The 27,420-nt window shown below is 41.7% G+C and overlaps 2 protein-coding genes across 3 annotated transcripts in view; one reads left to right on the forward strand and one right to left on the reverse strand.

Annotated features, from left to right (window-relative positions):
* The window catches only part of mybpc3 (myosin binding protein C3), a 28,239-nt gene extending 27,623 nt beyond the window's left edge, over positions 1–616 (forward strand). Inside the window, exon 33 of the mRNA XM_061068468.1 lies at positions 466–616. Within this exon, the coding sequence (XP_060924451.1) occupies positions 466–524 (59 nt within the window). The 3' untranslated portion in view covers positions 525–616. The remainder of the gene's footprint in view (positions 1–465) is intronic.
* Positions 617–2,486: 1,870 nt separating this feature from the next.
* The window catches only part of lgr4 (leucine-rich repeat containing G protein-coupled receptor 4), a 29,795-nt gene continuing 4,861 nt past the window's right edge, over positions 2,487–27,420 (reverse strand). The window contains exons 2-18 of one of the 2 annotated variants that reach the window (XM_061068727.1): positions 23,903–23,974; positions 18,898–18,969; positions 18,115–18,186; positions 14,617–14,832; positions 13,292–13,363; positions 11,813–11,881; positions 11,267–11,338; positions 10,986–11,057; positions 10,808–10,876; positions 10,654–10,725; positions 10,323–10,388; positions 10,129–10,200; positions 9,921–9,992; positions 8,416–8,541; positions 7,338–7,435; positions 6,809–6,862; positions 2,487–6,692 (exon numbers count right to left, since the gene is read on the reverse strand). In XM_061068727.1, coding sequence (XP_060924710.1) covers positions 5,290–6,692; positions 6,809–6,862; positions 7,338–7,435; positions 8,416–8,541; positions 9,921–9,992; positions 10,129–10,200; positions 10,323–10,388; positions 10,654–10,725; positions 10,808–10,876; positions 10,986–11,057; positions 11,267–11,338; positions 11,813–11,881; positions 13,292–13,363; positions 14,617–14,832; positions 18,115–18,186; positions 18,898–18,969; positions 23,903–23,974 — 2,749 coding nt within the window. In that variant the 3' untranslated portion in view covers positions 2,487–5,289. The remainder of the gene's footprint in view (positions 6,693–6,808; positions 6,863–7,337; positions 7,436–8,415; positions 8,542–9,920; positions 9,993–10,128; positions 10,201–10,322; positions 10,389–10,653; positions 10,726–10,807; positions 10,877–10,985; positions 11,058–11,266; positions 11,339–11,812; positions 11,882–13,291; positions 13,364–14,616; positions 14,833–18,114; positions 18,187–18,897; positions 18,970–23,902; positions 23,975–27,420) is intronic. The other variant, XM_061068728.1, reaches the window with a different exon arrangement.

Below are 27,420 nucleotides of genomic sequence, written 5' to 3' on the forward strand. Positions count from 1 at the left end.
TTCTGTCGTCTGTTTAGTTTACACTTTAGTTAAACTATAAAATAGAGTATAAAATACTTTTAGCTCATCAACAGCACACGTGGGCATCATATAAGTATCAGGAAAAGATGGATGACTGTAACGCTATTGTTGGTCTTGTACAAACTCAAGAAAGAATGCGATTGGTTCAGGATTTTGGATCCAGAAGTGGAACTCTGAGCACGGGTTCTCCATACTGCTTATTTCCATAAAAAAGAATTCCTGAAAACATTCCTATAAAGATCAATGTGTGTTTTTAATTACAGGAAAAATAGGTCTCAGAACCCAAAACTGGTAATATAGTACATTGATGATGAGTTCACACCTTGTTTCCACTGCTTCCGTGAACAAAACCAATCTAAATAGTTCATGGGTTCAAAATAACATTACAGTTTAACTTTGAGCAATTTATTTATCATTGCCTCTGTATAACTTCCTGCCTTGCAGCTCAAATTGCTAGAGAAGAAAAGAAAGCTGAAATTAAAGCGGCCCCAGCTGCGGACTGAGGAGAAGGTCGATCAGTTTCCAGCGAGCCGACTCCTGAACGTCGTCTGTTTTGTGTCATGAGAAACTTTTCACCTGCATCTTCACCCGTTTGTGTTTGCACCCCCCCCCCCCCCCCCCCATCTCCAACAAGCCTTCATCAAGTCATCCTCACTGTTGTGTGTTCACATCATATGAACAACTGACTGGGCTCATGATGAAAGTATTTCTGTTATTTAAAAAACTAGATGGAATAAATAATGTGTGAAATATGGATAATAGACAACGGCAATGTTAATGATTTGTCAACCCTTGGATAATATTGTTTGTGTGATTGATTGGTGTGCATATAAAAAGTTTCAACAACAAATACAGAGATTTCCTTCAGTCACTTGTACAGTAGTGGTGCTACGTCCCAGTGTTTCAGTATTTGAAACTGCCGTCACCATCACAGCAGCAGCAAACGGTAAAAAGGAAGGTTTAGAGAGCATGCCGCCGATAGTCAGGGGTCCAGTGGTGTGGACGAGAGTTGTCGAGGGCTTAGTTTTATTGTAACAAAGCCTCAGTAAAGTTAGCGGTGGGAGGCAGGCGTCTAATGTGCACGCCGCACAGGGATGTGGGTGAATGGTTGGAATATGTGGGATGTCTTCTTTACCGCTGACTACATGTGTCAGTGAAGCAGAACACATGGCGGCGCTTGTCGAGCGGGGGCTGCAGGAACATCACTCAACACTTTCTCCCTTTGATGCCTTGGATGTAAATATTTCCTGTGCCCTCCCCCTCGGCGTACAGCTGCAACACATCCAGAGAGCCTTGTACCCGTCGCTGTTAACACACATGACCCGGGTCTCGCGGCGTGCCAGATGTTTTGACACGAGACGTCACAGGAATCCCCAAATTCAAAATGAAACGTCTGCGTGGTTCAAAGCTAAACGGGACTCATCGAATTTCATGTCCGATTCCTTTCTTTAATCCCAGAGGTTTGTTCTCTCACTCATCAGCAAGTCCCAGGTCATGAACGTGAGTGAAGGTAGCAGCAGGGGAAGCAGCTCCACTGAGTGACGCTAAATGGTCTCATACATGTCAACAGGCTCTGAATTTCATGGCCTAAAATAATGTTGCAAGGCCACATTCATTTGAGAACAGTTCAACAAGTGTAAGAGCAGCGATGCTAGCGGCTTTGCGAGGCTAAACACAGAGCTGCTTCAGGCTGAATGCTAACATTAGCAGAGGAAGAAGTCAGATCTCGCTGGTTCTTCTCATACTGATCTTTGTTCATCTTTATCCATGTGTTCATTCTTGTAAAACGTCTTGTTTTATTTAGTTAATTATTGCTATAAAAACGGGGGGAAACCTATATGACCGCTACTACTGGCTCACAATGGGTTCGGCCCACGTGTGTCAGTGGGACTTCGACGCTGTGACTTCATGTCCCGGTCACTACTTTGCAGCAGTACTGGCTCCAAATGCACAAGATGGCAGTGTTTGTATCCCAGATATTTTGGAGTAGTGGAAGTGGAAGGAGGTGGAGATGTTTATACGAAGTCTATGGCACAATATACTGAGACTAATACTTCAAGCCATGCAGCCAAATGTTAGCTAAAGTACTCCCTATGCTGTATGACTCGTTTTCAATTAGAATTATTCATGCATTAATTCAAATAATTCATAAATGCAAATGTTAAAATTGCTGCAAACAAGCACAATGATTTATTTGTTGATCACAATTTCAATCAATATTCTGGATAACTAAATAAATTGTCTATTGGATGCTGGGACTGAGCTCATGTATACTGTGGCTCCGCTTCATCATCGCTACTGCACAGATTCCAAATAATGTCAAAACCCTAAGATTACCACACCACTCTCCAAGATATTTTAGCTTTATTTATAATAATAATAATAAGGTTGGCTTTATAATGTATCTGATGAAGACAATGGTCAGGTCTTTGTTGTATTCTGAACAAAAAGGAAAGAAAATATGATTGTATTTGTCCAATTTTATTCATACACAATGTAGAATCATTTGGCTACTTGAACAGAATAAAAACAACAACTTGGGGAGACAAATAAAATTTAATTTGACTTGAAATTAGGAGATATTTTTTTCATAAGCTGTATTACTCTGCAGGTTTGTCTATAAAAGGTAAAAACAGAAAAACGATTCATAGTCTATATTTTGATTTAAAAAATAAAATCACAGCTTATAGTACATAGATTCCTCCCACAATTTGCTCTTAAACTAAAATGATGATGTACAACCACGTGTCAACATAAAACTGAGAATGCAAACAAAGAGCAACAACAAATGAAAATAGACTATTCTCTTACAAAGCACTGCCGGTAGCCACTACAGTCGAGGAGGTAGCTTCCTTAGTTAGCATCCCATTCTTGATTACTTGTTATCTTTTCAAATAATTTACATACAAATAAAAAAAAGAGAAACCAATAACCAACTAATAAAATATCTGACACGCCTGATGTCCCATCTGCTGAAAATGTACAAACAATCAACGGACATTTTGGTTGGTGCAAGAATTTACACCCAGTCGAGACCTCGTGAAAACAGAAAATAAAAACCAGGGAGATGACGATTAACCGGTGCATCATCAGGGCATGAATGACATGTCAGCGGAGGATAACGTTTCCCTACATTGCCCAAATTCCTGAGCGCTCACATGACGTGCGCTTGTGGATACACGCACCGAGGGTGTATCCACCTTAATGTGAGCAGTCACGCTCCGGCACAGCACACAGTTGATCCCTCGTCACTCACAGTATCGCCCGGGGCAGAAGGGATCTAGGTTTCTATGCTTTACAGCTTCTGATGACCTGTTCGATAAAACTGGACGATCAAGAATTAAGTAGTGATGCAGCAAGTTTCAGAGTCGTTCACCGATAATGTAGCTGGATTTCAAACAAAATGGAGACAGTTTTCTATGCAGGCCTTGTTGTCCTAACTTTGTCCATCTTGCCCATTTGTTCTGGTCGAAATGTAGCTATATACAAACATAGAGAAATTATCAATCGGCAAAATCACTGTAGATGCTTGTCTTTAAATGTCTCTGGTTGAATAAGCATTTTTATAACAGCCCATTTCTAACTTTTGAGCACTGCTGCTACACTTGTTGACTCAGCTGGCTGGCAGGCTGGTATGTTCCAGGCTGAGGAGTGGGAATACATTCAGATCACACTGTTTGTTGGTTTGTAAGCAGGGTTACACAAAGAACGATGGAATGGATTTCTAGGAAACTGGGTGGAGGGATGCAGTATAGAAGAATCAGTTTAATCTTTTTGTGGATCCAGGAATTCTTTTGTCAATTTCTTTTACATTGCGAAATGGGAAGTTAATTCATGGATCGTGATGGGGAACTTTTAGCGAATTGGGTGAAATTTGCTGCAGTTTGATTGAATTTAAAATGGGACTGTTGGGCTTTGGTGGAGGTATTACTCATATGGTAGTTTGAATAGGTTTAAAAATCAACCAAGCACTCATCTCATGAGAAATGATTTTAGAATTTCCTGCTTGTTTAAGAGTTTGTAGACGATTTTTCAATTTGTGGGGTAAAAGACGTAAGGTAATGTCTTTTGGGATATTTGGCAAATATTCTCTTTTCATTCCCAGAGTAAGACATGAAAAGGAATACTTCTCATACTTAGACACTTATCTTAGCATAGAGCTCGGAAGCAGCTAGCATTAGTCCATCTGAAGGAAACGTCATCCACTTACCACCCTATCTACAGGTCATTATTTATCATGCTATATCTTGTTTGTTTAATCCTTTGGTTTTCGAAGCTAATCAGCGCAGCATCAAGTCGACATTATTGATTCAGCCAAAAAGGAATCTGAACATAAGATAACAGCAGAACGCACTTAAGTGCTACTTTACTTCAAATTATTTATTGGCTTTTGTGCAGTTTAAGAAAAGAAAAGTTTTGATCAAATTCGAAGGGGAAGATAGAAAACACTCAGGAATAAGGCTGATATTTTAAAATATCAGGAATAATTTTTGAGGACCCTGTTTGCATATTTTTGTATTTTGTGAACAATTAAGAAAAGAGGCGCTTCTGTAATGGCAAATGCTATGTTTCTATTGTATATGCATCATTCAAAGGCAGCCTTTTAAACACCTGAAATTGTCTCCACCCAGAAGCCCCTGCTGCTCACACAATAAATAAAATCTTTTAAAACCACCGAGCATGGTTTCTGCTTAAACAGTGATATCTGCTACTTTCATCACATTCTTAGTCTTAGTAACGTAAAGCAATGAAGTTGTTTTTATAATAGACTGGCGTTTACCCTCCTCACTGATCGCAGGCAGTAAGGCCAGAAGTTATTACATTCAAACGGAAAGGTCTAGGATAATTACTACATTCTGCTACATTTATAGTTTTAAAAATCAAAGTATAAAATAAAAAAATTAAATTTTAAAAGCTTTGAATTACAGGGGAAAGATAAATCACAAAATCTTTGACACGTAAATCGCAACATCAGGATATCCACTCGAAAGCAAGAGGAAGGCACTGGTGGCAACAGTTTCCTCTGCAAGGTCCTTTGTTGACCAGTTTGTGACACGATGTGCTCATCTCAGTTCACTCAGACAAGTCCCAGGTTCCCTTTCAACGGCTGGTTGCGACTGTGTTTACATAAGTGCTTGCTGAATAGTCTTTCAACAGGGTGGTTGGCACATTTTGTTGTCCGGTAAAAAATATGCTTCTATATTCTTGCAGGACCTAAATTCACATGACAGAGCGACCTGTGCACACAGATGGAGCTCTGAAGTCTCCTTAGTCCTTGACTCGAGGTATGTTGTATGAGTAGTGAACGAGCGGAAGGCCTCTGGTCTGACAGAAGCACGCTCTGCCGCAGGCCTGAACCTGGTCCGAGCTGTCCGACACAAACGAGTCCCCCTCATCTGCGTACTCAGACTGAGCGGAGGGCGTGCCGCTGTCGGCCCAGAAGCCCTCGGCACGCTGGCACACGGCCGCTCCCGCCATGAGGGTGGGACAACTGTGAGACTTCACCAAGTGTCTGCAGACTGTGGCAGACGAGGGGGAAGAGCAGGTCCTGGCATGCAGCGCCGCCTCGCACTGCTCGCACACAACTGTCTCTCCACAGAGCTGCGAGTACACCCCACAGTCAAAGCCCAGGTGGGTGGAGGAGCCTCCGTCCGTGAGCTCCGACCCTCCTCCACCATCATCTCCGTGACTCTCGGCGCCAGCCTTCACCTCTCTGGTCAAACCTCTGCGTCCACGTAGTCTCAGCCAGTCCTCTCTGAAGGCCGGGCTGAAGAACACGTACAGCACCGGGTTCAGGCACGCGGGCAGCGGGAAGAAAATGAGGGTGACAGACTTGGCGATCTCTGGGCCGCCAGCTGTAGAGCCAGTCAAGAGGGGGGCGAAGGAGAACGCTGCCACGGGGCAGAAGAAGATGCAATTGGTGAAAATGAGCCAGGCAACATGTCGCAGGGCACCCGTCTGCTCCGGATCAGCCAGCTCCACCCTGCCCAGGTGGCAGTACATCTGTGTGTACACGGCCGCAGTGAACAGGTAGGCCAGCGCGTTGAGCAGCACCAGAATCACAGTGACACTCAGAGCTGGACTCTCGCCGCCGGCAAAGGGCAGGCAGAGGGGAGACGCCGTCTGGTCACTGGTGGTCAGGAGAGACAGGCCGGCCGCAGCGGCAGCCAGGAGCCCCAGTAGTCCCGCAGCCAGGCTGAAGCGTCGACCTCCTCTGCAACATCCTTGAGGGCTGCTGCCGCTCCTCCTGGGGGACATCATGACTTTCCCGAGAATAGTCCGCACAGCCACGCTGCGCTCCACGGCGGCGAGGGACAGTAACAAGACCGCCCACTCAGACGAGAAGACGGCCAGAGCTCCTGAGATCTGACAGCCGGGCCCCATCTCCCACCACACTCCGAACTCCGCGAAGGAGCCCCAGGTCGCAACGTCGAGCACGGTCAGCACGCCGACGTACACACCTGTGAGCAGATTGGCCAACGCCAACAGCCCCATGAGCAGCCTAGCTGGAGAGAGGGACAGGGAGTGGGAGTGGCCTGGAGCTCGGTGTACGGAGGAGAAGGTGGCCACCAGCACCAGCCCGTTAAAGACCAGCGACACCAGACAGATGAACCAGACCGTCAGACGAATCATCCAGTTACCAAGGAGATGCTCACACGGCTTAAAAGCTCCTGAAACAATGTGGAGATGAATCAATACAATTATTTAAAAAATTATTTCAAAGCTCTGAAAATGTTATTCATAAAATAGACTGAAAGATGTAAAAAAAAAATGGTTTAATGCTTACCTGGTGAAGGAGAGCAGTGCATAATCATCGAGATTCTTTCCACATCCTCCCCCGCTGAAACAATATAAAATAGAGATATATGAGGACTGCAAAGGTTAAAAAGACAAACCTAATCCTAAAGAGTAGTCTTGTCAAAAAGTTTCATCTGAGGATTAACATCTGTACCAGAGATAAAGTCAAGTTGAATGATCTTGAACTTTAACAGACCAGAGATCACATAAATCAAGTCATGTGCACAGAAAATCAAAGTACACACTTTCTTCTCAAGTTTCCTGCAACTGTGCATTTTCCAAGACAAGTAAGAAATACAGGTGAGTATTTCAAATTTCAAGTTGTACAATAAAAATAAAACTGATTCACAAAAAAGGTTTACAGGCTAAATTAAAAAAAAGGAAACTCAAGTAGGCCCGACAACTTAATGAGACATTTACTCATCTTATAGAGAATATTCTAAAAAGGGTTCTGTCAAAATAATTGAAAAATATATGTAGATGCATAAAAACTCTCTGCTCTGACTGCACATTCCCACCTGTCGATTTCTTTATGTCGTTTTCCTCAGAGGAGCTCGTCACCGAGTCACATCCGACAAACGCACAGCACTGGTAGGCGTACGGGACAGAGATGGACCTGCAGACAAACCATCATCATTTATACAGGCTGTAAAATCCTGCAGAGGTTCTAGTGTTGATAATACAGATGCTCCGGGATCTTCAAACCATACTGGAAAAAGAATAAATAATGTTTGTCTGCAAATACCTGGCCCTTCGAATCTCTATTTTCCAATGATAATATTTGGATGTTTCCATAGTGTGTCGACAGTTGTGGAGAAAACAGGCTCAGCTGGTTTTCTCATTAAAGATAAGTGATGAGGTGCAGTTTTCAGTAACAGATGTGTAATCACACAGAACAACAAGGAAAGAGATGTATTTATTTTTAATCACAAGGGAATTCCCAGTTACGTTTCCTCCCCTGTGAAAAATATTATATAAGCTACATTTATAAGACATTTAAAGCAATTTAGTGGTGAAATGATTAAGAAATACATTAAATACCTGTTTATTCATAGTTTATTCAGTGTTAAAAAAAAGATTAAAATAATAAAATAAACAATTATATAAAATCAATTACTATTATATTTAAGAACATAAGGCAAGATGGAGAATATCCCTTGTATACCAGCGAGGAACCAGAGAGGTCTTTGTTCTGAGGATGCATTCATTCCAATTATAAATGAACGATGTGATTTTTCCTTTTTTAAACCAATTCATAAGAAATCTTGGATAGTTCAAAAACAATTCATCTGTTTCAGCTACTAAATCTAATACATTTTCTTGTAATATGTACTTTTAAAAGGGTATTTTGTGTCAGACAGTGACAGCAGAGAATTAATGGAGGAGACAGATGGTTTATCACCCACCGAAGGTCACTGGCTTGAGTAGAACTTGGAAAATTGCTATTACTTTAGCTGCTTTCAGAGATTCGCTTAAATCCTGATGTTTTTCTGAAGTTTTCTGGAGTTAATGTCAGAGAACGGCTGACGTCAATGCTTTGAAGCCCAAACCCACAAGATCACAAGAGACGTTGAGGCCACATAATTTCGTCCTCACCTGAGTTTGGGAAGGTTTTTTGCAGTCAGCACATTTTTCATCTGTGGGTTCCCTGAGAGTTTGAGTTGACTGAGGGCGCTGAGTCCAGTTGTTGGAATCACAGTCAGAGAGTTCATACTCAGATCTCTGCACAAAAAACACACACACACACACACACACACAGGCAATTTAATGTTGTACAACGCAGACATTTAAAACTGAACAATGACATGTAACTGGATTCCTGTTCTCATTATGATGAACATCACAGGCAGTGTTGGGAAGGATACTTTCAAAACGTATTCCGTTACAGAATACAGAATACATGCCCAAAAATGTAATCTGTAATGTATTCCATTACATTAACTAATCTGAGTAACGTATTCTGAATACTTGGAATACTACCGGTTTGTATTGCATTTTTTAAGCGTATGATTGCGGCGTTGTTATAGTCAGTGGAGCAGCAGCAGTTTAAACTCTCTCTCCGCAAGATGCGGCGGGGCAGCTGGATGTCCGGCTCCCATCCTCTCCCATCTCTGTGCGGGTCCTACCGGAGGCTGAAGCCCCCCCCCCCCCTGCGCCAAGGCTGCCTCGCGCCGTGCAGCGATCGTTTCGGCGTCGAGTGTATTTTTTGCGCTTGACGCGAGCGTATCGCTCCATGAAACACACTGAAAAATGATTTTAAACGATATTGATGACATATTATATGATATAAATGATAAAGTATGCATCCCATAGTTTGTATTCCCCTTCTGTTGTCCTGGAGTTTTAATTTTACCAATTTTACCGATCACATTATTAAATGCCCCCCTCTGCCCATCCACTACAGACACACAAGCAGTCATAAAGATGAAAAGAGAGGGGGGGGGCGGAGAATACGTAATTTACCCTCGACACCCGACATTGAACGGAGCAAACAGCGGAGAAGCTCTTGAAGATGGATGAAATTAAATTGGGACGCTGTTGCAGTTAATGTTGGAGAAACAAGTGACCATATGCTACTGGGTCAACGGGTGATATTATTAGCGCTTCACGGCGCTTCAGCGTCCGGTGTGAACCCGGCGTGCCTCGCTGGCCTCCTGCAGAGCCATGACAGCGGAGCTCTGGGAGCGCAGGTCGGTCTTCTCTCACCAGGCGCTGGAAGGGCAGCTTGCGGATCAGCAGCTCCGTAGATTTCTGGTAGCGACGGAACTCTCTCAGAGCCTCGGCCCCGGGCCTGTAACGTTCCCGAGCCGGTAGCGGTGAGGCTCCTTCACGCCGCCGGGGGCCCGGGCGCTCTTACGGCAGCCCTGGTCTCCAGCTGCTTCCTGGGGGCTTTGCCGCCGGTGGATTTACGAGAGAGTGAATAAAGTCGAGAAGTACCGTCATGTAATCCACTGATTTCAACAATGTAACTGTATTCTGAATACCATCTATTTAATTTGTAACTGTAACGGAATACAGTTACTCATAATTTGTATTCTAAATACGTAACGCCGTTACATGTATTCCGTTACTCCCCAACACTGATCACAGGTCGTACTCACAGGTTGGTGAGTGCAGTGAGGCTGAGGAAAGCATCTGGGTGAATGACTCGGATTTCATTCCTACTCAGGTCCCTGCGTAAAATCAAAAAATAATCAACTCACAGTCCAGACATAAAACCGTTGTTTTGAAAGCATGCAGAGTGTGTCACTGAGTGTGTGAGTCCCTAAGTGTGTGTGTGTGTGTGTGTGTGTGACTGAGTGGACTTACAGTAGACGTAGAGCAGAGAGACCCTGGAAAGTGCTTCTCTCAATTTGTTGAATATGGTTGTGCTGAAAGCTTCTGTAGATTTAAACAAAAACCACAACAGGTTATAAAACAGCAGTTAACCACCTTTATAAGCTTGTTTGTAATTTTGAGCCTAAAAAAATAAATATGAGTTTTTCTGAATGTGCTCCACTCACATCTCCTGCAGTCGGACGCAGCCCTGCAGCGCCGGCAGCCCCTCGATCTCATTGTAGGACAAGTCTCTGATGGAGGAAAATAAAAGGTTTCAACTATAAGACAACTGGGACAAATCCAAATGGAACAATAAAGATGAAAAGGTTGGATTTTTATTCAGTTGAGTTATTATTCTGTTGACAATTTCACTATCAGTAGATAAACACTTGCCACATTTGAGTATGATAGGGATTCTAAATTCTGTTGGCTGCCGTGTTGAAACAATTGTTTACCCAACAAGCTTTAGTTCCTAAGTTCCTAGTTTCAGTTGAGGAGAAAGTTTAAGTCTCTTACAGCGTTCTGAGTAACTTGAGATCGTCACACAGATCGGCGGGGGTGGACGATATCTTGGTTCCTGACAGGGTCCTGGAAATAAAACACCTCATCAGTCACTTCTGACACAAGCAAAACAATTAACAACTCCAGATGCTGCATCTTAGTCACTTACAGACTCTCAAGGTTATTAGTCCCTGTCAGGACGGGGAAGTCCTGCATCATACTGGCCCCACGCAACATCCTGAAACACACGGGAACCAATATTAAAATAAGTCAAACAGCAACAAAAATGACCTTTAAAGCAATATTGATTGGGATTTGTCAGGAGCTGTGCTGAAAGCGGGACTTACAGTGAGTGCAGGTCGGACAGATTCTGGAAAGCCGTGGCGCCCACAAAGGACAGAGGGTTGTCATAGAGATGTCTGAGGGCATCGAGAGCAGAGGGGAAGAGTTCAAACCTAAAATCATTCACTGTGCAAGAATGGCACCATCTTCTGGACATTTAACCACTGGAGCCTGACACGCGTGTCCCATATCATCTCACCCACTGTGTGTGTGTGTGCAAACATACTGTACAATGTGCATGTCCTTGTTATTACAGAGCTGTGTGTGTGTCAGTGAATGACCTTACATGGTTCGCAGCAGGGGGTTGTTATGAAAGGCCAATTCAGGTATGGAGGCAATATCGTTGCTGTGAAAACCGCTGCAGGAAGAAGGTCAGAGAGACGATGTAAAGACACTTTGCTCAACATGAAATCCAACATACAGGTTTAAATGTGCAGAGCAAATAAGAGATGACTGAAGAAAGACTAAAGTAACTATACAAACTAAATCAACAGAAAACCTGTACATTTATTTAAATAATGTGCTGATCAGGAAGTAATACTTGAAGCGTTTAGCCTTCATCATAAAGCACAAATGGTGAGACATGTAGGAAAGAATTTCAACAGATACATTTCTCTTTTTTTTCTGATTCTCTCATTAATAATAGGTACAGCTTACACCAGTTGTTTAGTTCATAGCTAATGTGTCACATATGTGTCTTTTTCAACCCCATAAAAACTTTTCAGATGCTGTAAAGCGTCATTCTCTGACGAGTTAACCCGTCTGACATAAATGTCAAAACAAAAGTAGGAAACATTTCCTCCCCGCAGCAGCGACAGGACGATGCACTCACAGTTCCTTCAGTTTGGGCAGAGCCGCAATAGCTTTGGGGAAAACCATCAGGTTGTTGAAGTTCAGATCTCTGGGGTGAAACACAGAGAGAAACAGGGGGAATCAGTCAGTGCAGTTTCCTCATGTCAAAACAAATCCATCCCTCTGAAGCCCAAACGAAAACGTCTATGATTTCAGTTATTTGGTTCTTTCTGTGGTCAGTTCATTATCACACACTTATTAATAGGGACTAAGATTACAAATGTTATAATCCTAGTAACAAGATCTACTAGACGTGTTATCTGCTCTGAATAATTTAATTCTTTAAGCAGCAATACACATTAAACTACACCACATGATCCTGAGTCCATACTGTTGTATTAGTATCAGACTCGCACTGATTCAACACTGAATCTTATTCCTGACACATTGTGTTACAGACAAACTTCCAAATTTGTGCTGTAGTTAATCTTTACTATCCTCAATGTTTAATATATTAATAATCAATAATTATGTCTATAAAATGTCTAATAAATGAAAACCCCTGTTCACATTTCTGGACATGTAATTAAAATTACACCATCACTTAAATTATGTAAATTTTCTGTCCATTGAATAATAAAATTAGGACAACGGGATGCATGTAGTTTTCTTTGATTCTAACCAAACCTTCCCTTCTCAGATCAATCTCCTCAAAATATTAAATAACAGATCACAAAAGAGCTGTTTTGGTGAATGCCTGAGAGCAGCTTAAGCTCCAAAACACATTAATACTATTAAAGCAGGACTGAAGAACTGGCCTGTCCCAATTCACCCCCTAGCTCTACCACTTGGCTCTACCCCTTCGTTTTCCACTTGGCCTTGCGCCTCCTTCTCTCTCTCTCTCTCTCTTGATTCTCAGATTGATGTAGGGGTAGTGGCCATCTAGCCCTTCAAACACCCCTTCAACCGTAGTGTATCAAGGACCCCCCCAAAAACCAAGGGGTAGACAGAAATTAAACTGGTTGATGGAATATCTATTTAATCCAGTGGCAAATGAAAATGTCATTGAATCGCCGTGATGAGTGTTTCAGGAAAATCACTCAAAACAAGCCTGTAAACAGTCTGAGTGAGAGACTGGGTCAAGAGGGGACACTCCCAGCGAGGGGCACTTTATATACAGGGGGAGGAATTGGGACAGGGCATTAATTTCAAAAGTATCACATTGGAAGTTTGGATTAAAAAAATGTGGAGTGTTTCAGGACATCTGTAAAGATCTGTGTGTTCTAGAGTAGCTCTTTGACATTTGGTGCGGCTGTGTGGCAGGAGGAAGGGAACAGTGGGAGGGCAGATTTGATAAGCATCATGTACTTTGCTCTATTTATTCTAGAGCAATTACAGGAGGAAGTGGACACAATGATGTCTGGAGGACTGGAGCAGAGGTGGGTGGGGGGAGCCGCCAGCACACACAAGCACAAACACACTGAAACCGATGCACACTGTACGAGGAAGGTCCACTTACAGCGTCTCCAGGTTCAACAGTCCGGCAAAGCAGTGGTCTCCTATCTCGTTAATTCTGTTGTTATGGAGATGTCTGAAAAAGCAGGAGCGGTTTTACACACATCTTCAGATTTTCATGTTGTGACAGATACAAAATTATCTTTCACATTCCTTCCACATTCTTGTGATTTGTGAAATCAGGTGGATATACTGTATGTGTATATGCAGAGGAGTTTCCTGCACTAATAGATTCAAGGTCTCTTCTTCCTGTTTATCCTGACATGTTTATACTAACCCTGCAGCAATACCACTCAGTCTGTGTGTGTTTGTCTCTGTGTGGTTGTGTGGATGTATAACAACATCAGATTTGTTGCTGAGACACACGTACAGTATGTGTACAAGATTCTCTCATGGAAGGTTTTAGATTTTGCCCACCAGGCATAAAATAACAAGGTAATCTTGATTTTACATTATTATAAGAGTTGGGCAACTTTTTCACCATTATTCCGTACATACTTAATGCACAAATACAGTATTCAGCCTGGTTCAAACATTCCTGTGCCAGTGCACTTTGATAAGTGCTATCTCTATCCAAAATATCCCATTTGTAGTGAAAGGTGTAGAAACATTCATTCAGAGCAGAAGGCGAACATAAGCAAAACTCGTTCACATCAATTTGTGGTGATAAAATGATGTGGATAATGTATAGACAAGTGAGAAGGAATTACAGCTTCTTTCATTTCTTTACATGGCTCAGAAACTAAACCGACCTCATTGAACCACAGAGGATTTGCATGTGCATGTTCTCAACTTGAGAAATATCCTAATCCACTTGACGCCCAATGTCTTTTACCTCGTCAGCTCTGCCTCAGGTCATTTTAGTAAATAGAATGTTCTCAGTCAATGTGCCTGGTTAATTAAGGTTTTTAAAAAGGTACACGAGCAGGTTGTTCCTGCTGGGTTATGTAATGTATAGGTCTCTGAACACCTGAGTGCACACTTCTCCTCGTCTGTCGTGAGAAAGCTCTCACTTTAATGACTCTGAAAACCGTTTGAAAAGCTGCTCACTGAAAAGCTTGAAATGTCATAATGTTTAACTATAATCTCTGAATAAATGAATGAAGGAAACCATGAACACTAAACCTCATCTACATACATATTACATTACATAGGTTGTTCTTCTGGGTGTTTTTTCGATATTGTACGGATGTAAACGTGTTTTTGTACAAATTGATGTCAACAAAAATAAAGTATTATTTGTTCACCGGACGAGGTAAGTTTATACAGTTCAACTGGGTAGCCAGAAAAATAGGTTAAATAAATATCCTGTAGCTTATGAAAACTTACAGCACAACTAGACTGGTGAGGTTTGCGAAGGCGTTGTCTGGTATGTACGAGATGCGGTTGAGCGCCAACGTAAGAGCCTGAAGGTTTCCCTGGTGACCCAGAGAACTGACGGGGACAGACGTCAGGTTGTTGTCATCCAACCACAGGTGACGCAGCTGCTGAAGGCCTTCGAAACTGTCGTCTGGAACCGTGGTAATATGGTTCGCGTCCAGTCGACTGCAAAACACAGATTAATTTTGTTAACACAATGCTTAAATTGACAAATATATTTGATTGCTGTTATAAATGTCTTGAAAGCAGCAGGATTCTTCCCAACAACTCAATCTAACTTTGCAGATTGAGGTTTAATGCATTCTTGGAGGGACAGTGCATTTGTGATTTAAGAATTGATAGTTTAAAGATACTATCAAATATTTCCTCATTGATTATCCACTGTTCTTATTTGCCTCCACCCCAGTTTCATAATGAACCAAAACATTCAACATCACAATTCTCATAATGTTGTTACTGTCCACGAAGGCTGTCAGGTCTCATTGTTTCTGCTCCAGTTGTGGCATCATTGCAGTTATTTCTCTCACGTGAGAACTTATCTTTCACTCTTTAGTCTGTGTGTACCTGTCACTCAGAGTCTGTCAAAGTCACATATCACAAAGTTCGTGCAGCACAGCTACAGGACCCAATGTTCTCCCACAATCCATCTGCAGGACTTAACTAAGCTTCAATGATTTAATTTGTTTCAACCACACCCATGCTCATTTCTTCAGAACACCAGAGCAAAGGGCAGCATCTAATTCTTAGGTGTGTTCCATTAGCCCCATCATGAATACCTCCAGAATGAAAGGAGAGGCCCAAGTGGCATTTGCAACAACATCAAATCATTCATCTTGAAGCAGAGGGTCAGCAGCTCAACTCAGGACTTACATCTTGAGTAGGCCCTGCAGGCCGAGGTTTGAGCTTCATTCTGTACCTCTGCTGCCTGTTTGCAACCACAAAGTCTTATTTAACTCTACCTCTGAAAATTCTGAAAAATCTATAAGCCCTCACCAATAGAAATTCTTGATCCTTCAAATTAATTTTACAAATCATAATTGCACTAAGAGGATGTTATGATTAAATTTATTGGGCGACCACGTGATAAGTTAATCTGTCAATCTTTACCGGTCAATTAAAAAAAAAGATCAATGTCAAGTTTGATGCTGTCTTTCTGGAATCCAATGTTTTAGTATTCACTAAGGACTATAATGTACTAGAGAGCTCTAAACCCTGATCAGAAGCCTACACCTTGGTTGTAAGAAAGGGAAAATCCTTTATGTAAAGGGCATTACGGCTGCTCAAGTGTTCCTTCCACCATCACTGCACCGTTTTCTCCTGCTATCCTCCTTCACCGAATGTCTCGCCCTCCCTCAAAATTCCTCAAGTGTCTGGGCTGGAAGAAAAACAGTCTTGATTGACATTTAGCTCTCTAAGGCTTTATACAAACCAAGTCCTGGCTCTGCCAAAGCGTATTACTTCAGCTACAGACCTTAAAACCCTCACAGAGAAGAGACATCTGTTAAAAAGAAAAGAAGAGAAGCACAAAAAAAAGAAGAGGGGAAGTAAAGGACGCGAGGAGGGATATAGAGGAGTGATAATAGCCGAGGGCTGAGTTTTCAGGACGTTTCTCCAGCTGGATCCCTTCCTCCTTTAGTCCCTGTCAAACTCAAAAAGCTCAGTGGTGGAGGGAGGTGGCACAAATAAAGACATGTAAATGTTATGGTCTCAGTGCAGCTGACAGACAGTGGACACAGAGACACAATGAGAAGAGTGAGGGTGAGTGGAGGAGGAAATTGAGAGAGGGCTAATGTTTATGAGTCAACACATAAGCTCCTAAAAACTCAACAATGCGACATGAAGAGAGCGTAGTTAGATCTGCTCAATAAGACTGACCTACATTAGCAATGGGCTGTTGCCGGGCTTAGTGAACAACAAACACTGCCGCAGGAGTAAAGTATGTGATACGAGTGGAGCCGCCCCGACATGACATCAGTAATGTCCATGTGTAAATAATGACATTTGAACTGTGTAACTTGGAGGACGAATGAAGTTTTAACCCTCATCAAACTGTTGTTCTACCAGCGAAATAACATTGAACAAACAGTGATGTCTGCAGCCTCATAGTAAACAAGAACATTTGAACTGTCTCAGTGAAAAACAACAATTTGTCTGAATTAGTTACGAACAGTTGAATTAATCTGATGCTCAACATGTTTGAAAATCTGAAACTGTCCCAGTGTCACGGTGTTACCAGAGTTCACATTGATTTAAAATGTTGTCTGGAGCAAAACCTTTCAGGATTTATAAAGTTTCCTGTGTTTGTCTAAAACGATAAGGAGTCTACGACCAAGCTGGCAGCTAAAAGAGGTTTCACTTAAGCACAGCAGAGCTTTGCACTATAGCATAACAATGAGCACAATAAGATTTTTCACTTCCAGATACAGATCATCTCTAATGCGAACCATGTAAGCATGCTGTTCTGTACCATCATCACCATCTTAACATGTGTTTTCGTGCTATTTCCTAATTAGCACTAAACACAAAGTACAGTTGAAGTACTGGACAAATTAAAGAATTTACCTGATGATGGCCCTAAACTAAAACATTTCACTCCCAATTTCAAATGTCAGCTGCTTGATGATGGCACAACCTTCAGGGGATCTATCCTATAGGTGATAAGATGGAGGACCAACTCACCAACATTGTCATACATTGAATCGTGTCCCTGCTGAGGCAAAAAGTATGAAAGCCCAATCTGAATTGGGATCATTCTTTCAGTGCATTATATCCATGATTTACACTGATGAAGCAGTAGCCTCAAACTAAACTCCACTGAAAACCAACCTCAGCATAAATTAGTTCTGCAAATTTTCTTAGCAAAATGATCTTTACACGCATCAGTAGAAATGATTTGTATTGCTTTGCAGCACCACTACTGCCGTGACTATTTTCTCATCTTTGTGAGTAACTGTCTAGAATGTGGTTGTTACTTTGGCACAAACACCATGAATTTCAGTTTGGATAGTCGGCTGTGTAAATACACCGCAGAGCTGTATCTGACAGCAGCCCTGACGACTGCAGTCTAACTTTCCATCCAAGAGCTTACGTCAAAATAACTCATCAACTGCAGCTACATAAAACTTACTAACTGGACTGGAGTGACATTATGTCTTGAAATTATCATAGAGTGATCTGTTGCATTAAAATAAATGAATGAATGAATCATCAAAAAAACCATCGCCAACAATTCAAAAGACATGTTTGAGCTGAGGCTGCTGCAAGGCAATGTTTGACTGTACCACCAAACAAAGTTACATTCACCTGACAAAATTGTTATCAAAGTCTCTGCTGCGATAACAGTGTGTTTTTCCCTAATATGGAAAGGTCCACTTAGGATTATAAAAGACAATTCCCCATTTATTCATGAGTGTGTGTGTTGGGGGGGGGGGGGGGTGTATGACTTACAGAGACTGGAGCGATTGAAGGTTCTTCAGGGCTGCACTGGGAACAGTCTTTAGCTGATTATTCTGGAGCATCCTGAAGGCATAATGACAAAATGGTTATTTTTTAACTCAACCGACAATTTTTTTACTCACATCATCAATCTAAAACCCTGCGTGTGTGTGTTGTTGTTTTAATTCAACAACACAATTAAGTGACACACTCTTCCTATATCAGTGTTTAAAAATTAAAACAAATACACACAACTCCAAACTGTCAGCTGATGAAGAAACAACTGTGCGCCCTCTACTTATATTTGTAAAAAACTGACCCACCCCAATGTGAATGGGGTTGTTTGATCTGTGTGCCAGTAACATACTTCAATTTGTTTTCATTTGTGACAAGTATAAATCACTTGATATTAGAGTATAGAAATTGCTTCCATGTGTTTGTGTTTCAGTCTGGTATCCAAGACCTCACCTGCAGCTCCACAGGACTTTAAACTTTTGGCTCAGAGCAGAATCAACAGAGTGCAGTGTCCATGTCTATACAAGTCAACGGTGTGTGCTGCCAGATTTCACTTATGCAATTTTCTTCGAGAAAATTTTCCAGTTCTACGGGGATGTTGTATGACTATGATTAGGGTGTCAATGACTGACAGCACCATAATGTTGCCACAAACTGCAGTATTTACTTTCTCCCCCAGTGTGTGGAAAACTTCACGCTGTCACAGCCATGAATGTGTGTGTGTTTGTTAGTGTACAAACACTGGTGGTGGTGGTGGAGACAGGGAGGTTGTGTGCTTACAGGACTTTGAGCTGATGCAGGCCAGACAGGGCTTCAGGGTGGATGAATGACAGGTCATTCCCCGCAAGTCGTCTGCGTGAGAGAAAAAAGTTGAGTTCATATTAAAAAGACATTTCTCATAGGCTACAGAAACCATTTTTTTCTTTCCTGCAAAAAGAACATTCCGTAACAACAGAGTTTATTGTGTTTCTGAATATGGCAATGCATAGTGTTAGGAACACATCCAGCGCCTCAGCAGATCAAGTTTCTGTTCTCAAGCTGAACATGGGGTCTGGGGTGCCGAAGACATGTGTCTGTCCCATGGCCTGTTGTCACTTCTCCTGACGCCTTGAAGAGATTAGAACTTTTCATGGGTGTCCGCTCCTTACATCCCTCCTTGTGCCTCCCAACCATCTATGGTCAATGCTTTCTTTAAAAAGACAGTAGAAAACAATTCACAGTTCCACGCTTGGGGGAAAAGACAACGCAGTCATCTTCCGTGCTTACTAGGCATGCTAGCTAGGTATTTTAGCTATTAATGCAATGCTTCAGAGAAGTACTCGGAAAATAAAATCCATAACCAGACATCAGGCTCACCAGCTGCCTCTGTCGCCTCTTTTCGCAGGAACAGGATTTGATTGGCTAGTGTCTGCACTTGAGTGTTTGTTGAAACAAGTTGATTGGTTGGTGCCTCCAATGCTGCGTGAAAAGTGAATCTCTGCTATGTTCTGTGTACACAGCACAAGCAAGGCGATGCAATGGAACCACGATGCATAGCTAGAGGTTCTCTGCATGGACGCGTTCACAACAGCAACAAGTCCTCATCATTATTCACGCGAGAATTGGAGCAGCCGTGGGCTTCTGTTTCACCTGCTCATTGCTCAGTGACTCTATAGAGTTAATAGTGCTAGCTGACGTAAACTCTTAACGTAGCTAACTAAAGCTGAGTGCAGTGGATTTTTCATAGAGTTGAGTTTTATTCGCACAACACAGACAGCAGTCTAAACAATACATAGCATCTGTATCGGCATCTCATTTACTGCAAGGTACTCACTGATTATGAAATATGTAAATAATTACGGAAAATATTACAAATTTTTTGCATTGTGAAATTGTGGTAATAAGTGTTGCGATATATTGTCATTACTATTTAATCATTAGGTTATATGATAAAATACAGTAGTTTTCATGAATTTTACTGCCAGGCCAGCAGAAATATACAAGAGGCCAGTAAACCTCTGATCTACTGGCCAACTGGGCCAGTGGAGGAAAAATGTTATGTTCGTCAATGATTTATCATAAGACAGCTGCTTGAGCCTCTGCACAAATTACTTGAGGGGGCAGGGAACACCTCCCTTTCCTGCTTAGAACAGGAAGTGTATCGGAAACAGGGGTGTAAATAAGCATGGGACAGGCAGACTGGCACACAGAGCCCAAGTATATTATCTGGCCTGAGAGATTAGCAACAGATTTATCACTCTGCAATGTGAGTCAGGCCAGGCCGAATTCCCTGCAACAGGAGCTGCTGGGTGTGAGCCTGAGAACCGTGGCTGACTGTGTTAGACCACGTACCCCTCATGTAGACATTTGTTTGTTTGCAATACATTTTACTGGTTCAACAAGTTTCCAGCCACCAGTTTTGATACAGTTTTCACAAAACTAAATGCAAACACCAAAGGAAGAAATACTAAATAAAGGAAAACGGCTAAGGGAGAAAAGGTTTATTGTTAATAAAACCAAAGTCCAAAAAAATGCAATGAATATAGACTCAGCAAATAAATCATCTTTAAATCAAGGGTGGGGAACCTCCGGTCCCAAGGCGTGCATGGCCCATAAAACAAATTGGTCCAGACATCAAGATAATTCAATCAATTCCAATGCAACAGCTCATAACTATAAAGCAATTCTCATAACATTGATTTAGCAAAAACAAGGTGAAATGTACAAAATCGTCTGAAGAAAAAAGATAAGCCAGCGGGCCTAGTTTGCAGGGACACAGTTGCAGTTATGAAAAATTTCAATCTTGAGTGTCATTACAGCTGGAAACCTGCAGCTAAACTGGATATTTATTTACAATGTGGTAAAATACCATATGTCTCATCATCACGGGCCTAAACCAACAAATCTTCAACTGCTCGCCACGATCAAAATGCTGTGTTTTTCCAGTTCAGTTTGATTTGTTTTGGTTGAACAACGCCGTCATATGTGGATATGAAAGCTCAACAGCTTAATCATAAGCTGTCAATTCAGCTCGATTTGGCTTTGAGGGATACCTGATATTTTAAAATAAACCAATTGTGGAGAGCATTCATTTCAACAGCTTCTTAAATCTGTATCTGCTGTTATAATCATGACGTCTTCACAAGGATATGAAAGCCAAAAAATTTGAAAATGGTTCAACGAAATGCCCAATAAGCTAATCATCACATGCAAACATGGTTTGACAAAGTGTTCAGGTTTCTTCTCCTTCTGCAGCTCTCAGCAAATCCAATACTTGTCCCCCCAGGCTTCGATAGGGGCTAAAGAATGTTCTAAATCTCACTGAGGAAAGGCTAAATCCTCTCCTTGTGCAACACCACTCCCACAGATTTACCTTTGTCAATAGTACATTGACAAAGAAGTCAGAAGTGTGGTCTGACAGCTGTAAAGGCACGAACATCAGTTGCAAAAATTACAAAATAAAAGCATTTGGGTCTTGACTTCCCTGTGACAGCACTACTTAATGTCTATATGGGAAACCGCTGTGGCAAAGCCCAAACAAGCACCCGCTCCCCACAACATGCTCCCACATGTGCAACACACACCTTTCAGATCACGGTTGGTGAAGGTAGTAGTTAGAGGTTGATGACTTCATTTCCTCTGTTGATCTCAATGACAATGTTCATATGACCGTTTTCAACAACCTCGTCATTATAAAAGAGTTGGGAAGTGCCATAGCTCTTTAAGTCACATTTGTTTTCCCCACAGACAATGTCACATGGTTGATATCTCGTTTTTTTATTAAAAACAAATCAAAGAAGAAGTTAACTACAATCCAAAAGATACATCTGAGAATTGTTTTTAACAAATCAGCAGCTGTGGTGTTTTATTTCATGCAACCATGATGTGTATATTAGCTACTGCTGTGATTTATGGCACTGATGACTTTCTCTATGACAGAAGAAGTTAAGGCTCTTAGGTTTTGTAGTTATTGAAGTCATTCACTTCGCAAAATCATGATTTCTTTTGAAAGTGATCTAAAATTTTAAAGAAAATTTCAAAATTGAAAAAACTAATAGAGCCTCATTATTACAGGTTCAAGGAAATCAACCAATGAGCCAACATTCCAGAGCATAACTCCAAAATCTTTATAAAGTATCTTCCCCCCCTTAAATTCTGAACAGGAACCCTCCCTCACAACATATCTCAAAACGTGTGTAATTGCAGAGGGTCAGGGTAAACTTGCAGTATGGAAAGTAAGTACTCTCTGTGCTGGAGAGACAGTGAGTCCAGTAAAGCTTTTGCAATCACTGGAAGAACGTTCAGATTCTTTGAATGACTCACTGTGTGGCTACCTGTGATGTAGATGGGGCAGCGGCTCTACTAGAAGAGGCTCTCCAGTGAGTGTGTGTCTGTAGAGTAAATTGTCAGTAGAGAATTCTGACAAAAGCATTTTTAAAGTTGAGCTCACAAAAGCTGCAGTTAAAAGATCGATTAGACCTCATTGGATTTTAGGGGATTTCGTTCAACTGGATTCAAACCTGTAAAAAAAATGATTTAATGTAATATCCTTGGTGCTTTACATACCATAATAAATAGACTAGAAAAATAAAAGGTGTCTGTAGATATAGTCTATTGGTCACGGGTTATTTTCAAGAATACAAACAAACTGCGATGGAGACGGAGAATACCTGTCATCACATCTGCTGAGCTTTGTTGTGCCTTTGGCATAGAAGAAAGAAAGCACAGGAGATTGCGTGACTGCGAAGGAGGGAATATTCCTCCCCTGTCTTCACTCCTGTCGTGAATGAGGATGGCCTGCTCTCCTCCTCTGTCAACTCTTTCTCTCCCTGTCTTTGCCCTCAGGGCCCATGCTCTGGTTCACTGACACTCCTTCAGCCCCGAGCAAAAAACTCATCCACCAAAGTTCACTGAGACGAACCAGGAAGAAACCGGTTAACTACCGGTATATGTCAATCAAAATATCATTCTTCGGAAACGGACAACCCCAACAAGAGTCCATTCGTTACGATGCTTTAAAGCAAGAAAGAAGTAGCAGCGAGACAGGGTGGCTTTTTTGGCCTTGTTGCTATGGAAACAATTGTTTTGCCCTCTTCCTTCCTGTCTTGCATTCCTCCGCACAATGTGATGAAAAGTAAATTGCCTTTCAACAAAGCAGATTGGAGTGCTGTATGGAAAAGAAGAGGGTGAAGACTTAATCGGCTGAAAAGGTGCACGAGAGCTAAAAAAAAGGAAAAAACTGCTGAGACCAAGTGGAGCTAAAGCCGCTGCTCGCTCGCTGGTCAGTTTGAATTCTCAGGGCCGCGTGTTACCTGATATCAGGTAGACAGATTTTATCTCGGGCTCCCTGCAGCAGCGAGCCAGACAGCGGAGTATTTAAAGAGCGAAGAAATAACAAACACCCGCTAAGATTAGATGTACGCCACTCAACAAAGCCCCACAGCGTAGATGTGCTGTTGCCACACTGATAATCCTTTAAAAGCAAAAGAATCCAAAACAGGATGTCACATGATCATAGCCTCAGTACGTGTCATCTGACCTCATCTTTTTAATTGAGGTTTACTGCACCTTTTTTTTTTTTAAACTGCCCTTATACAACTCCTGAATGGTGAGTGATTCGTTGCCTCACGTAATGTCATGCTTATCTGCTTCAGATGAGAGGAAGAGCATGTTGTGTGGCTGCACTGTGTGTTTTGCAGTGCATACTGAGATACCCAGGTGCATATCATAAAAAACCCAGCCCTCATGTCAACATTGTACAGAGTAAATACATCATTAGCGAGAGAAGACGGGGGCATGTACTCACAGTTCTTCCAGATAGGGGAAGTTCTTGAATACGTATGCCGGGAGCTCAGTGATGTTGTTCATGCTCAGGTCACTGTGGGAACAAAAACAAAATCTGTTAGAAACACAAGTAGCTCATTCAAACCTTTAAATCAGAGTGTGTTAAACTTGCTTTTAGGATGTTAATAAGCATGATGGGTGATCGGGTCACATGAAAACTGACTTCAAATCAGTTTCAAGCTACAGAGACTTCAGAAACCTATTTATTCTCTAAAGCCTTAATTGACCATTTTCCTTGTATTTATCTATTTAAATCCCTTTTATTTCCTTACCTATTGTTAGTGCAAAGCCCTCAAAATAAAAGTGTCTGTGTATTGGGTCTTATTTAATCCCTTAAACTATAGAAAACATGCAATTAAGATAGTAATGAGGTGGGGGAGGGGGGTCACTACATATACAAACAACTGGCCATGTCACACATCCTTCATGAGCTTTCCGAGTTTTTGACAGTGCCTGCATGTGTGCAACATGAATGACAGAAAGCCTTGAAAAGGCCCTTCTCTTTAGCCGCAGGGATCTTCATTTTTCAAACCAACTTCAAGTAGAGATAGGCATGTGGCAGCATGAAAGTTATGCACGCAGGACTTGATATGCTTCCCCACCAAAGCTAATATGAGTATGCTTTTAGATACTTATATATACAGCGGTGAAAATGTTTCTATAGGAAAGCAGTGCAGAGTTTTCTATTGGCAATGAAATTTTTAAAAAGGGACAAAAAGGCTATATTGTGTCTACAATCAAAATCTAGTGAAAGACTCTTCTCTTGTTCCCTAATCTTGAAAATAAATCTGCCCCAAAGAACCCCCCCCAAGAGGAGATGTCTCATATCAAGACTGAAAAAAAACATCCGGGATTCACAAATGTAGCAACCCTGTGAGTAAGCGAATGAGCCTTCCCTCTCTTTCACTCTCCAACTGGTCATCTTGAATTTCACTGCCAGATCTGTAGGACCTTGTGTGTGGGCCTCTGAATCCTACGAGGATCATATTGCCCTTCCTCTGCAGTCCCAACCCCCCCCCCCCACACACACACACACACACACACACACACACACACACACACACACACACACACACACACACACACACACACACACACACACACACACACACACACACACACACACACACACACACACACATACACACACACACACACACACACAAAAACACACACACAAAAACACACACGTAAAGAAGCCTTAAAAGGTGGGCCCTGACAGAACCCTCACCATACCAGCAACCTATGTCCCATCTCCACTTACCTGGTTATCCAATTACCTTCTAGAGTGTGCAGCTACAACAACACTTCTATCAACGTCCACCTACTCTTTATGGGTTTTTTATCCCACCCTGACAACACAGTGGTGGTTCTGCAACCACCACAGCAGATCTGCCACCACGGGCTGTCAGATGGATGCATCCCTAACCACATTTCAAACAGTTTGACTCAATCTTCCTCAGAATGTTGACTGGTCTGAACCACATGCAGGGCCGGGGAGCAAGGGAGGCCTCTATCACACTTCCTCCCTCCCTCTGTGTCTGGCTGCTTTACTCATCAAGGTCCGGGCCTGTCCCAGCTAAGATGGATTGAAGAGGACATTAAAAATGCAGCTGTGATAAATGGGGACAAGGCTAAATTCTTCTACAACCAGGTATCAGTAAATTTCTTTCTCCACGGCTGGAGACTAACTGCATCTCAGCATCCCCTGGACGATGGAAGATGTCTTCGGAAGCAGACAAAAATATGCTTCACTGGTTAGAGTGCACTTACAAGAGCACTACATTGAGTCCCAACTACCAAGTTAATATCCGAACGCATATGCAACAAAATAAAGTTAGGTGACATTACTTTTGTATTAATCTGGACGTCTATCCATTCTCCAGCTTATTGATTTATTTGTGTTTGGACATCAGCAACACCAGAAGAAATCTTACTGTTAACTGTCAAAATATCCGTTTAGTTTTTACCATCCACAGCTTGTAGGCAGGACATTGCTAGTTTGCTTGATCGCTTTACATATTCCTGCAACCAGGCACGGAGGTCTCAACAGGCAAAAATGTATACCTGCCACCTTAGCATATGTACTAAAAACTCAAGTTGGCGTGCAGTGCACCTTTATATGGTTGTCCATTGTACACTTAAAGGATGCCACACTGATTTTTTTATACTAATCTTGAATGTATCATTAAAATATATACTGACAGAGTATTTAATACGTTTTCCACTAAAATATTCAACAGCTTAACTTTATCAATGTCATGTTTACCTAATAACATTACTTGGTTAAGGTTAGGGAAAGAATGCCAATGCAGAAGGAACATTAAACATAACTTTGCGGACACATGTTAACACACTGTGTTGAACTATGAGGTCTCTCAGTTGCCCCTGACTGTGTAACACATTAACAGCAGAATATACAGTTGAAGAGTATACCCAACTGATCTGCTTTATTATGGTATTTGTGACAAAGTGACAAAGAACAGTCCTTAAACTGAAAACAAGGCTGATGATAACAATTTAACATAATAAAGGCATTGCTCTCAAGAAAAAGAATAACTCTAATTATTTGTATTCTCTAAGAAGCTTTAAAGAGAAACAATGATTCCTCGCTTAATATAATCATTCAGTGGTAAACGTAAGATGAAGAAAGAGTCTGGATTAAAAGCAGTTGTTTCAATTAGCCAAATACAGAGTTAGATGAACAAACGGGACTAAAAAATGGTGAATCAGCATTGTCAAATAATGTATGATATGCATTGACAGTTCATATTATGCATAGTAAATAAGCAAATGATTTTAAAAATGTATTTAAAAGATAACTTGTTTTTGTCTATCTTCATTACATCCCATTTCAAAAACAAACATATAGGACTTTCAGCACAGTTATTGTACGAATGAAAGATCATACAGAATTTGCAGCTTCCCTCTGCTCCTGGCTTGAGCTACGCTACACTTTGCTTTCTTCAAACTCATGTCAGCTACCAACGATTACAGAGATTTATGGTCACAAGTCCGTGATTTGCTCTCCATATGACAAACATAGCACATAATAAATATTTCTCATGTGTCAAACTAACCTCTGAACATCTTCCCATCATCCTAAACTCTCACATCATCACTTCTGTCCTAAGACCTTAGGCTCTGTTTTAACAATCTAATCCCCCGGTCTAATGCGCATGTAGCAACTGCTTTAACAGCGTGTCCAAATCAAGTTTTGTTAGCTAAGTGTATAAAATGGTTGCACTCCTCTAAATTAATCAAAAGTGTGGTCAGAGTGGAAAAAGCAATTAACCAGTTAGCGTGCCATCACCCGTTCCCGAAAGGGCAGGTGCGCTTATAATGACAGATTGGCAAGGAAGTAAGAGGGAATTCTTCTCTGCAGAAGAAACAGATCAGCTTGTGTGCAAAGTGAATGCATGTGAGCACACCATCTGTTTGTGTAACACGGAGTGGTCCAACCCACCTTTGTAAGCCCAT

This window comes from Limanda limanda, chromosome 3 (assembly GCF_963576545.1).
Source record: "Limanda limanda chromosome 3, fLimLim1.1, whole genome shotgun sequence".
In the NCBI taxonomy this organism is placed as follows: domain Eukaryota; kingdom Metazoa; phylum Chordata; class Actinopteri; order Pleuronectiformes; family Pleuronectidae; genus Limanda; species Limanda limanda.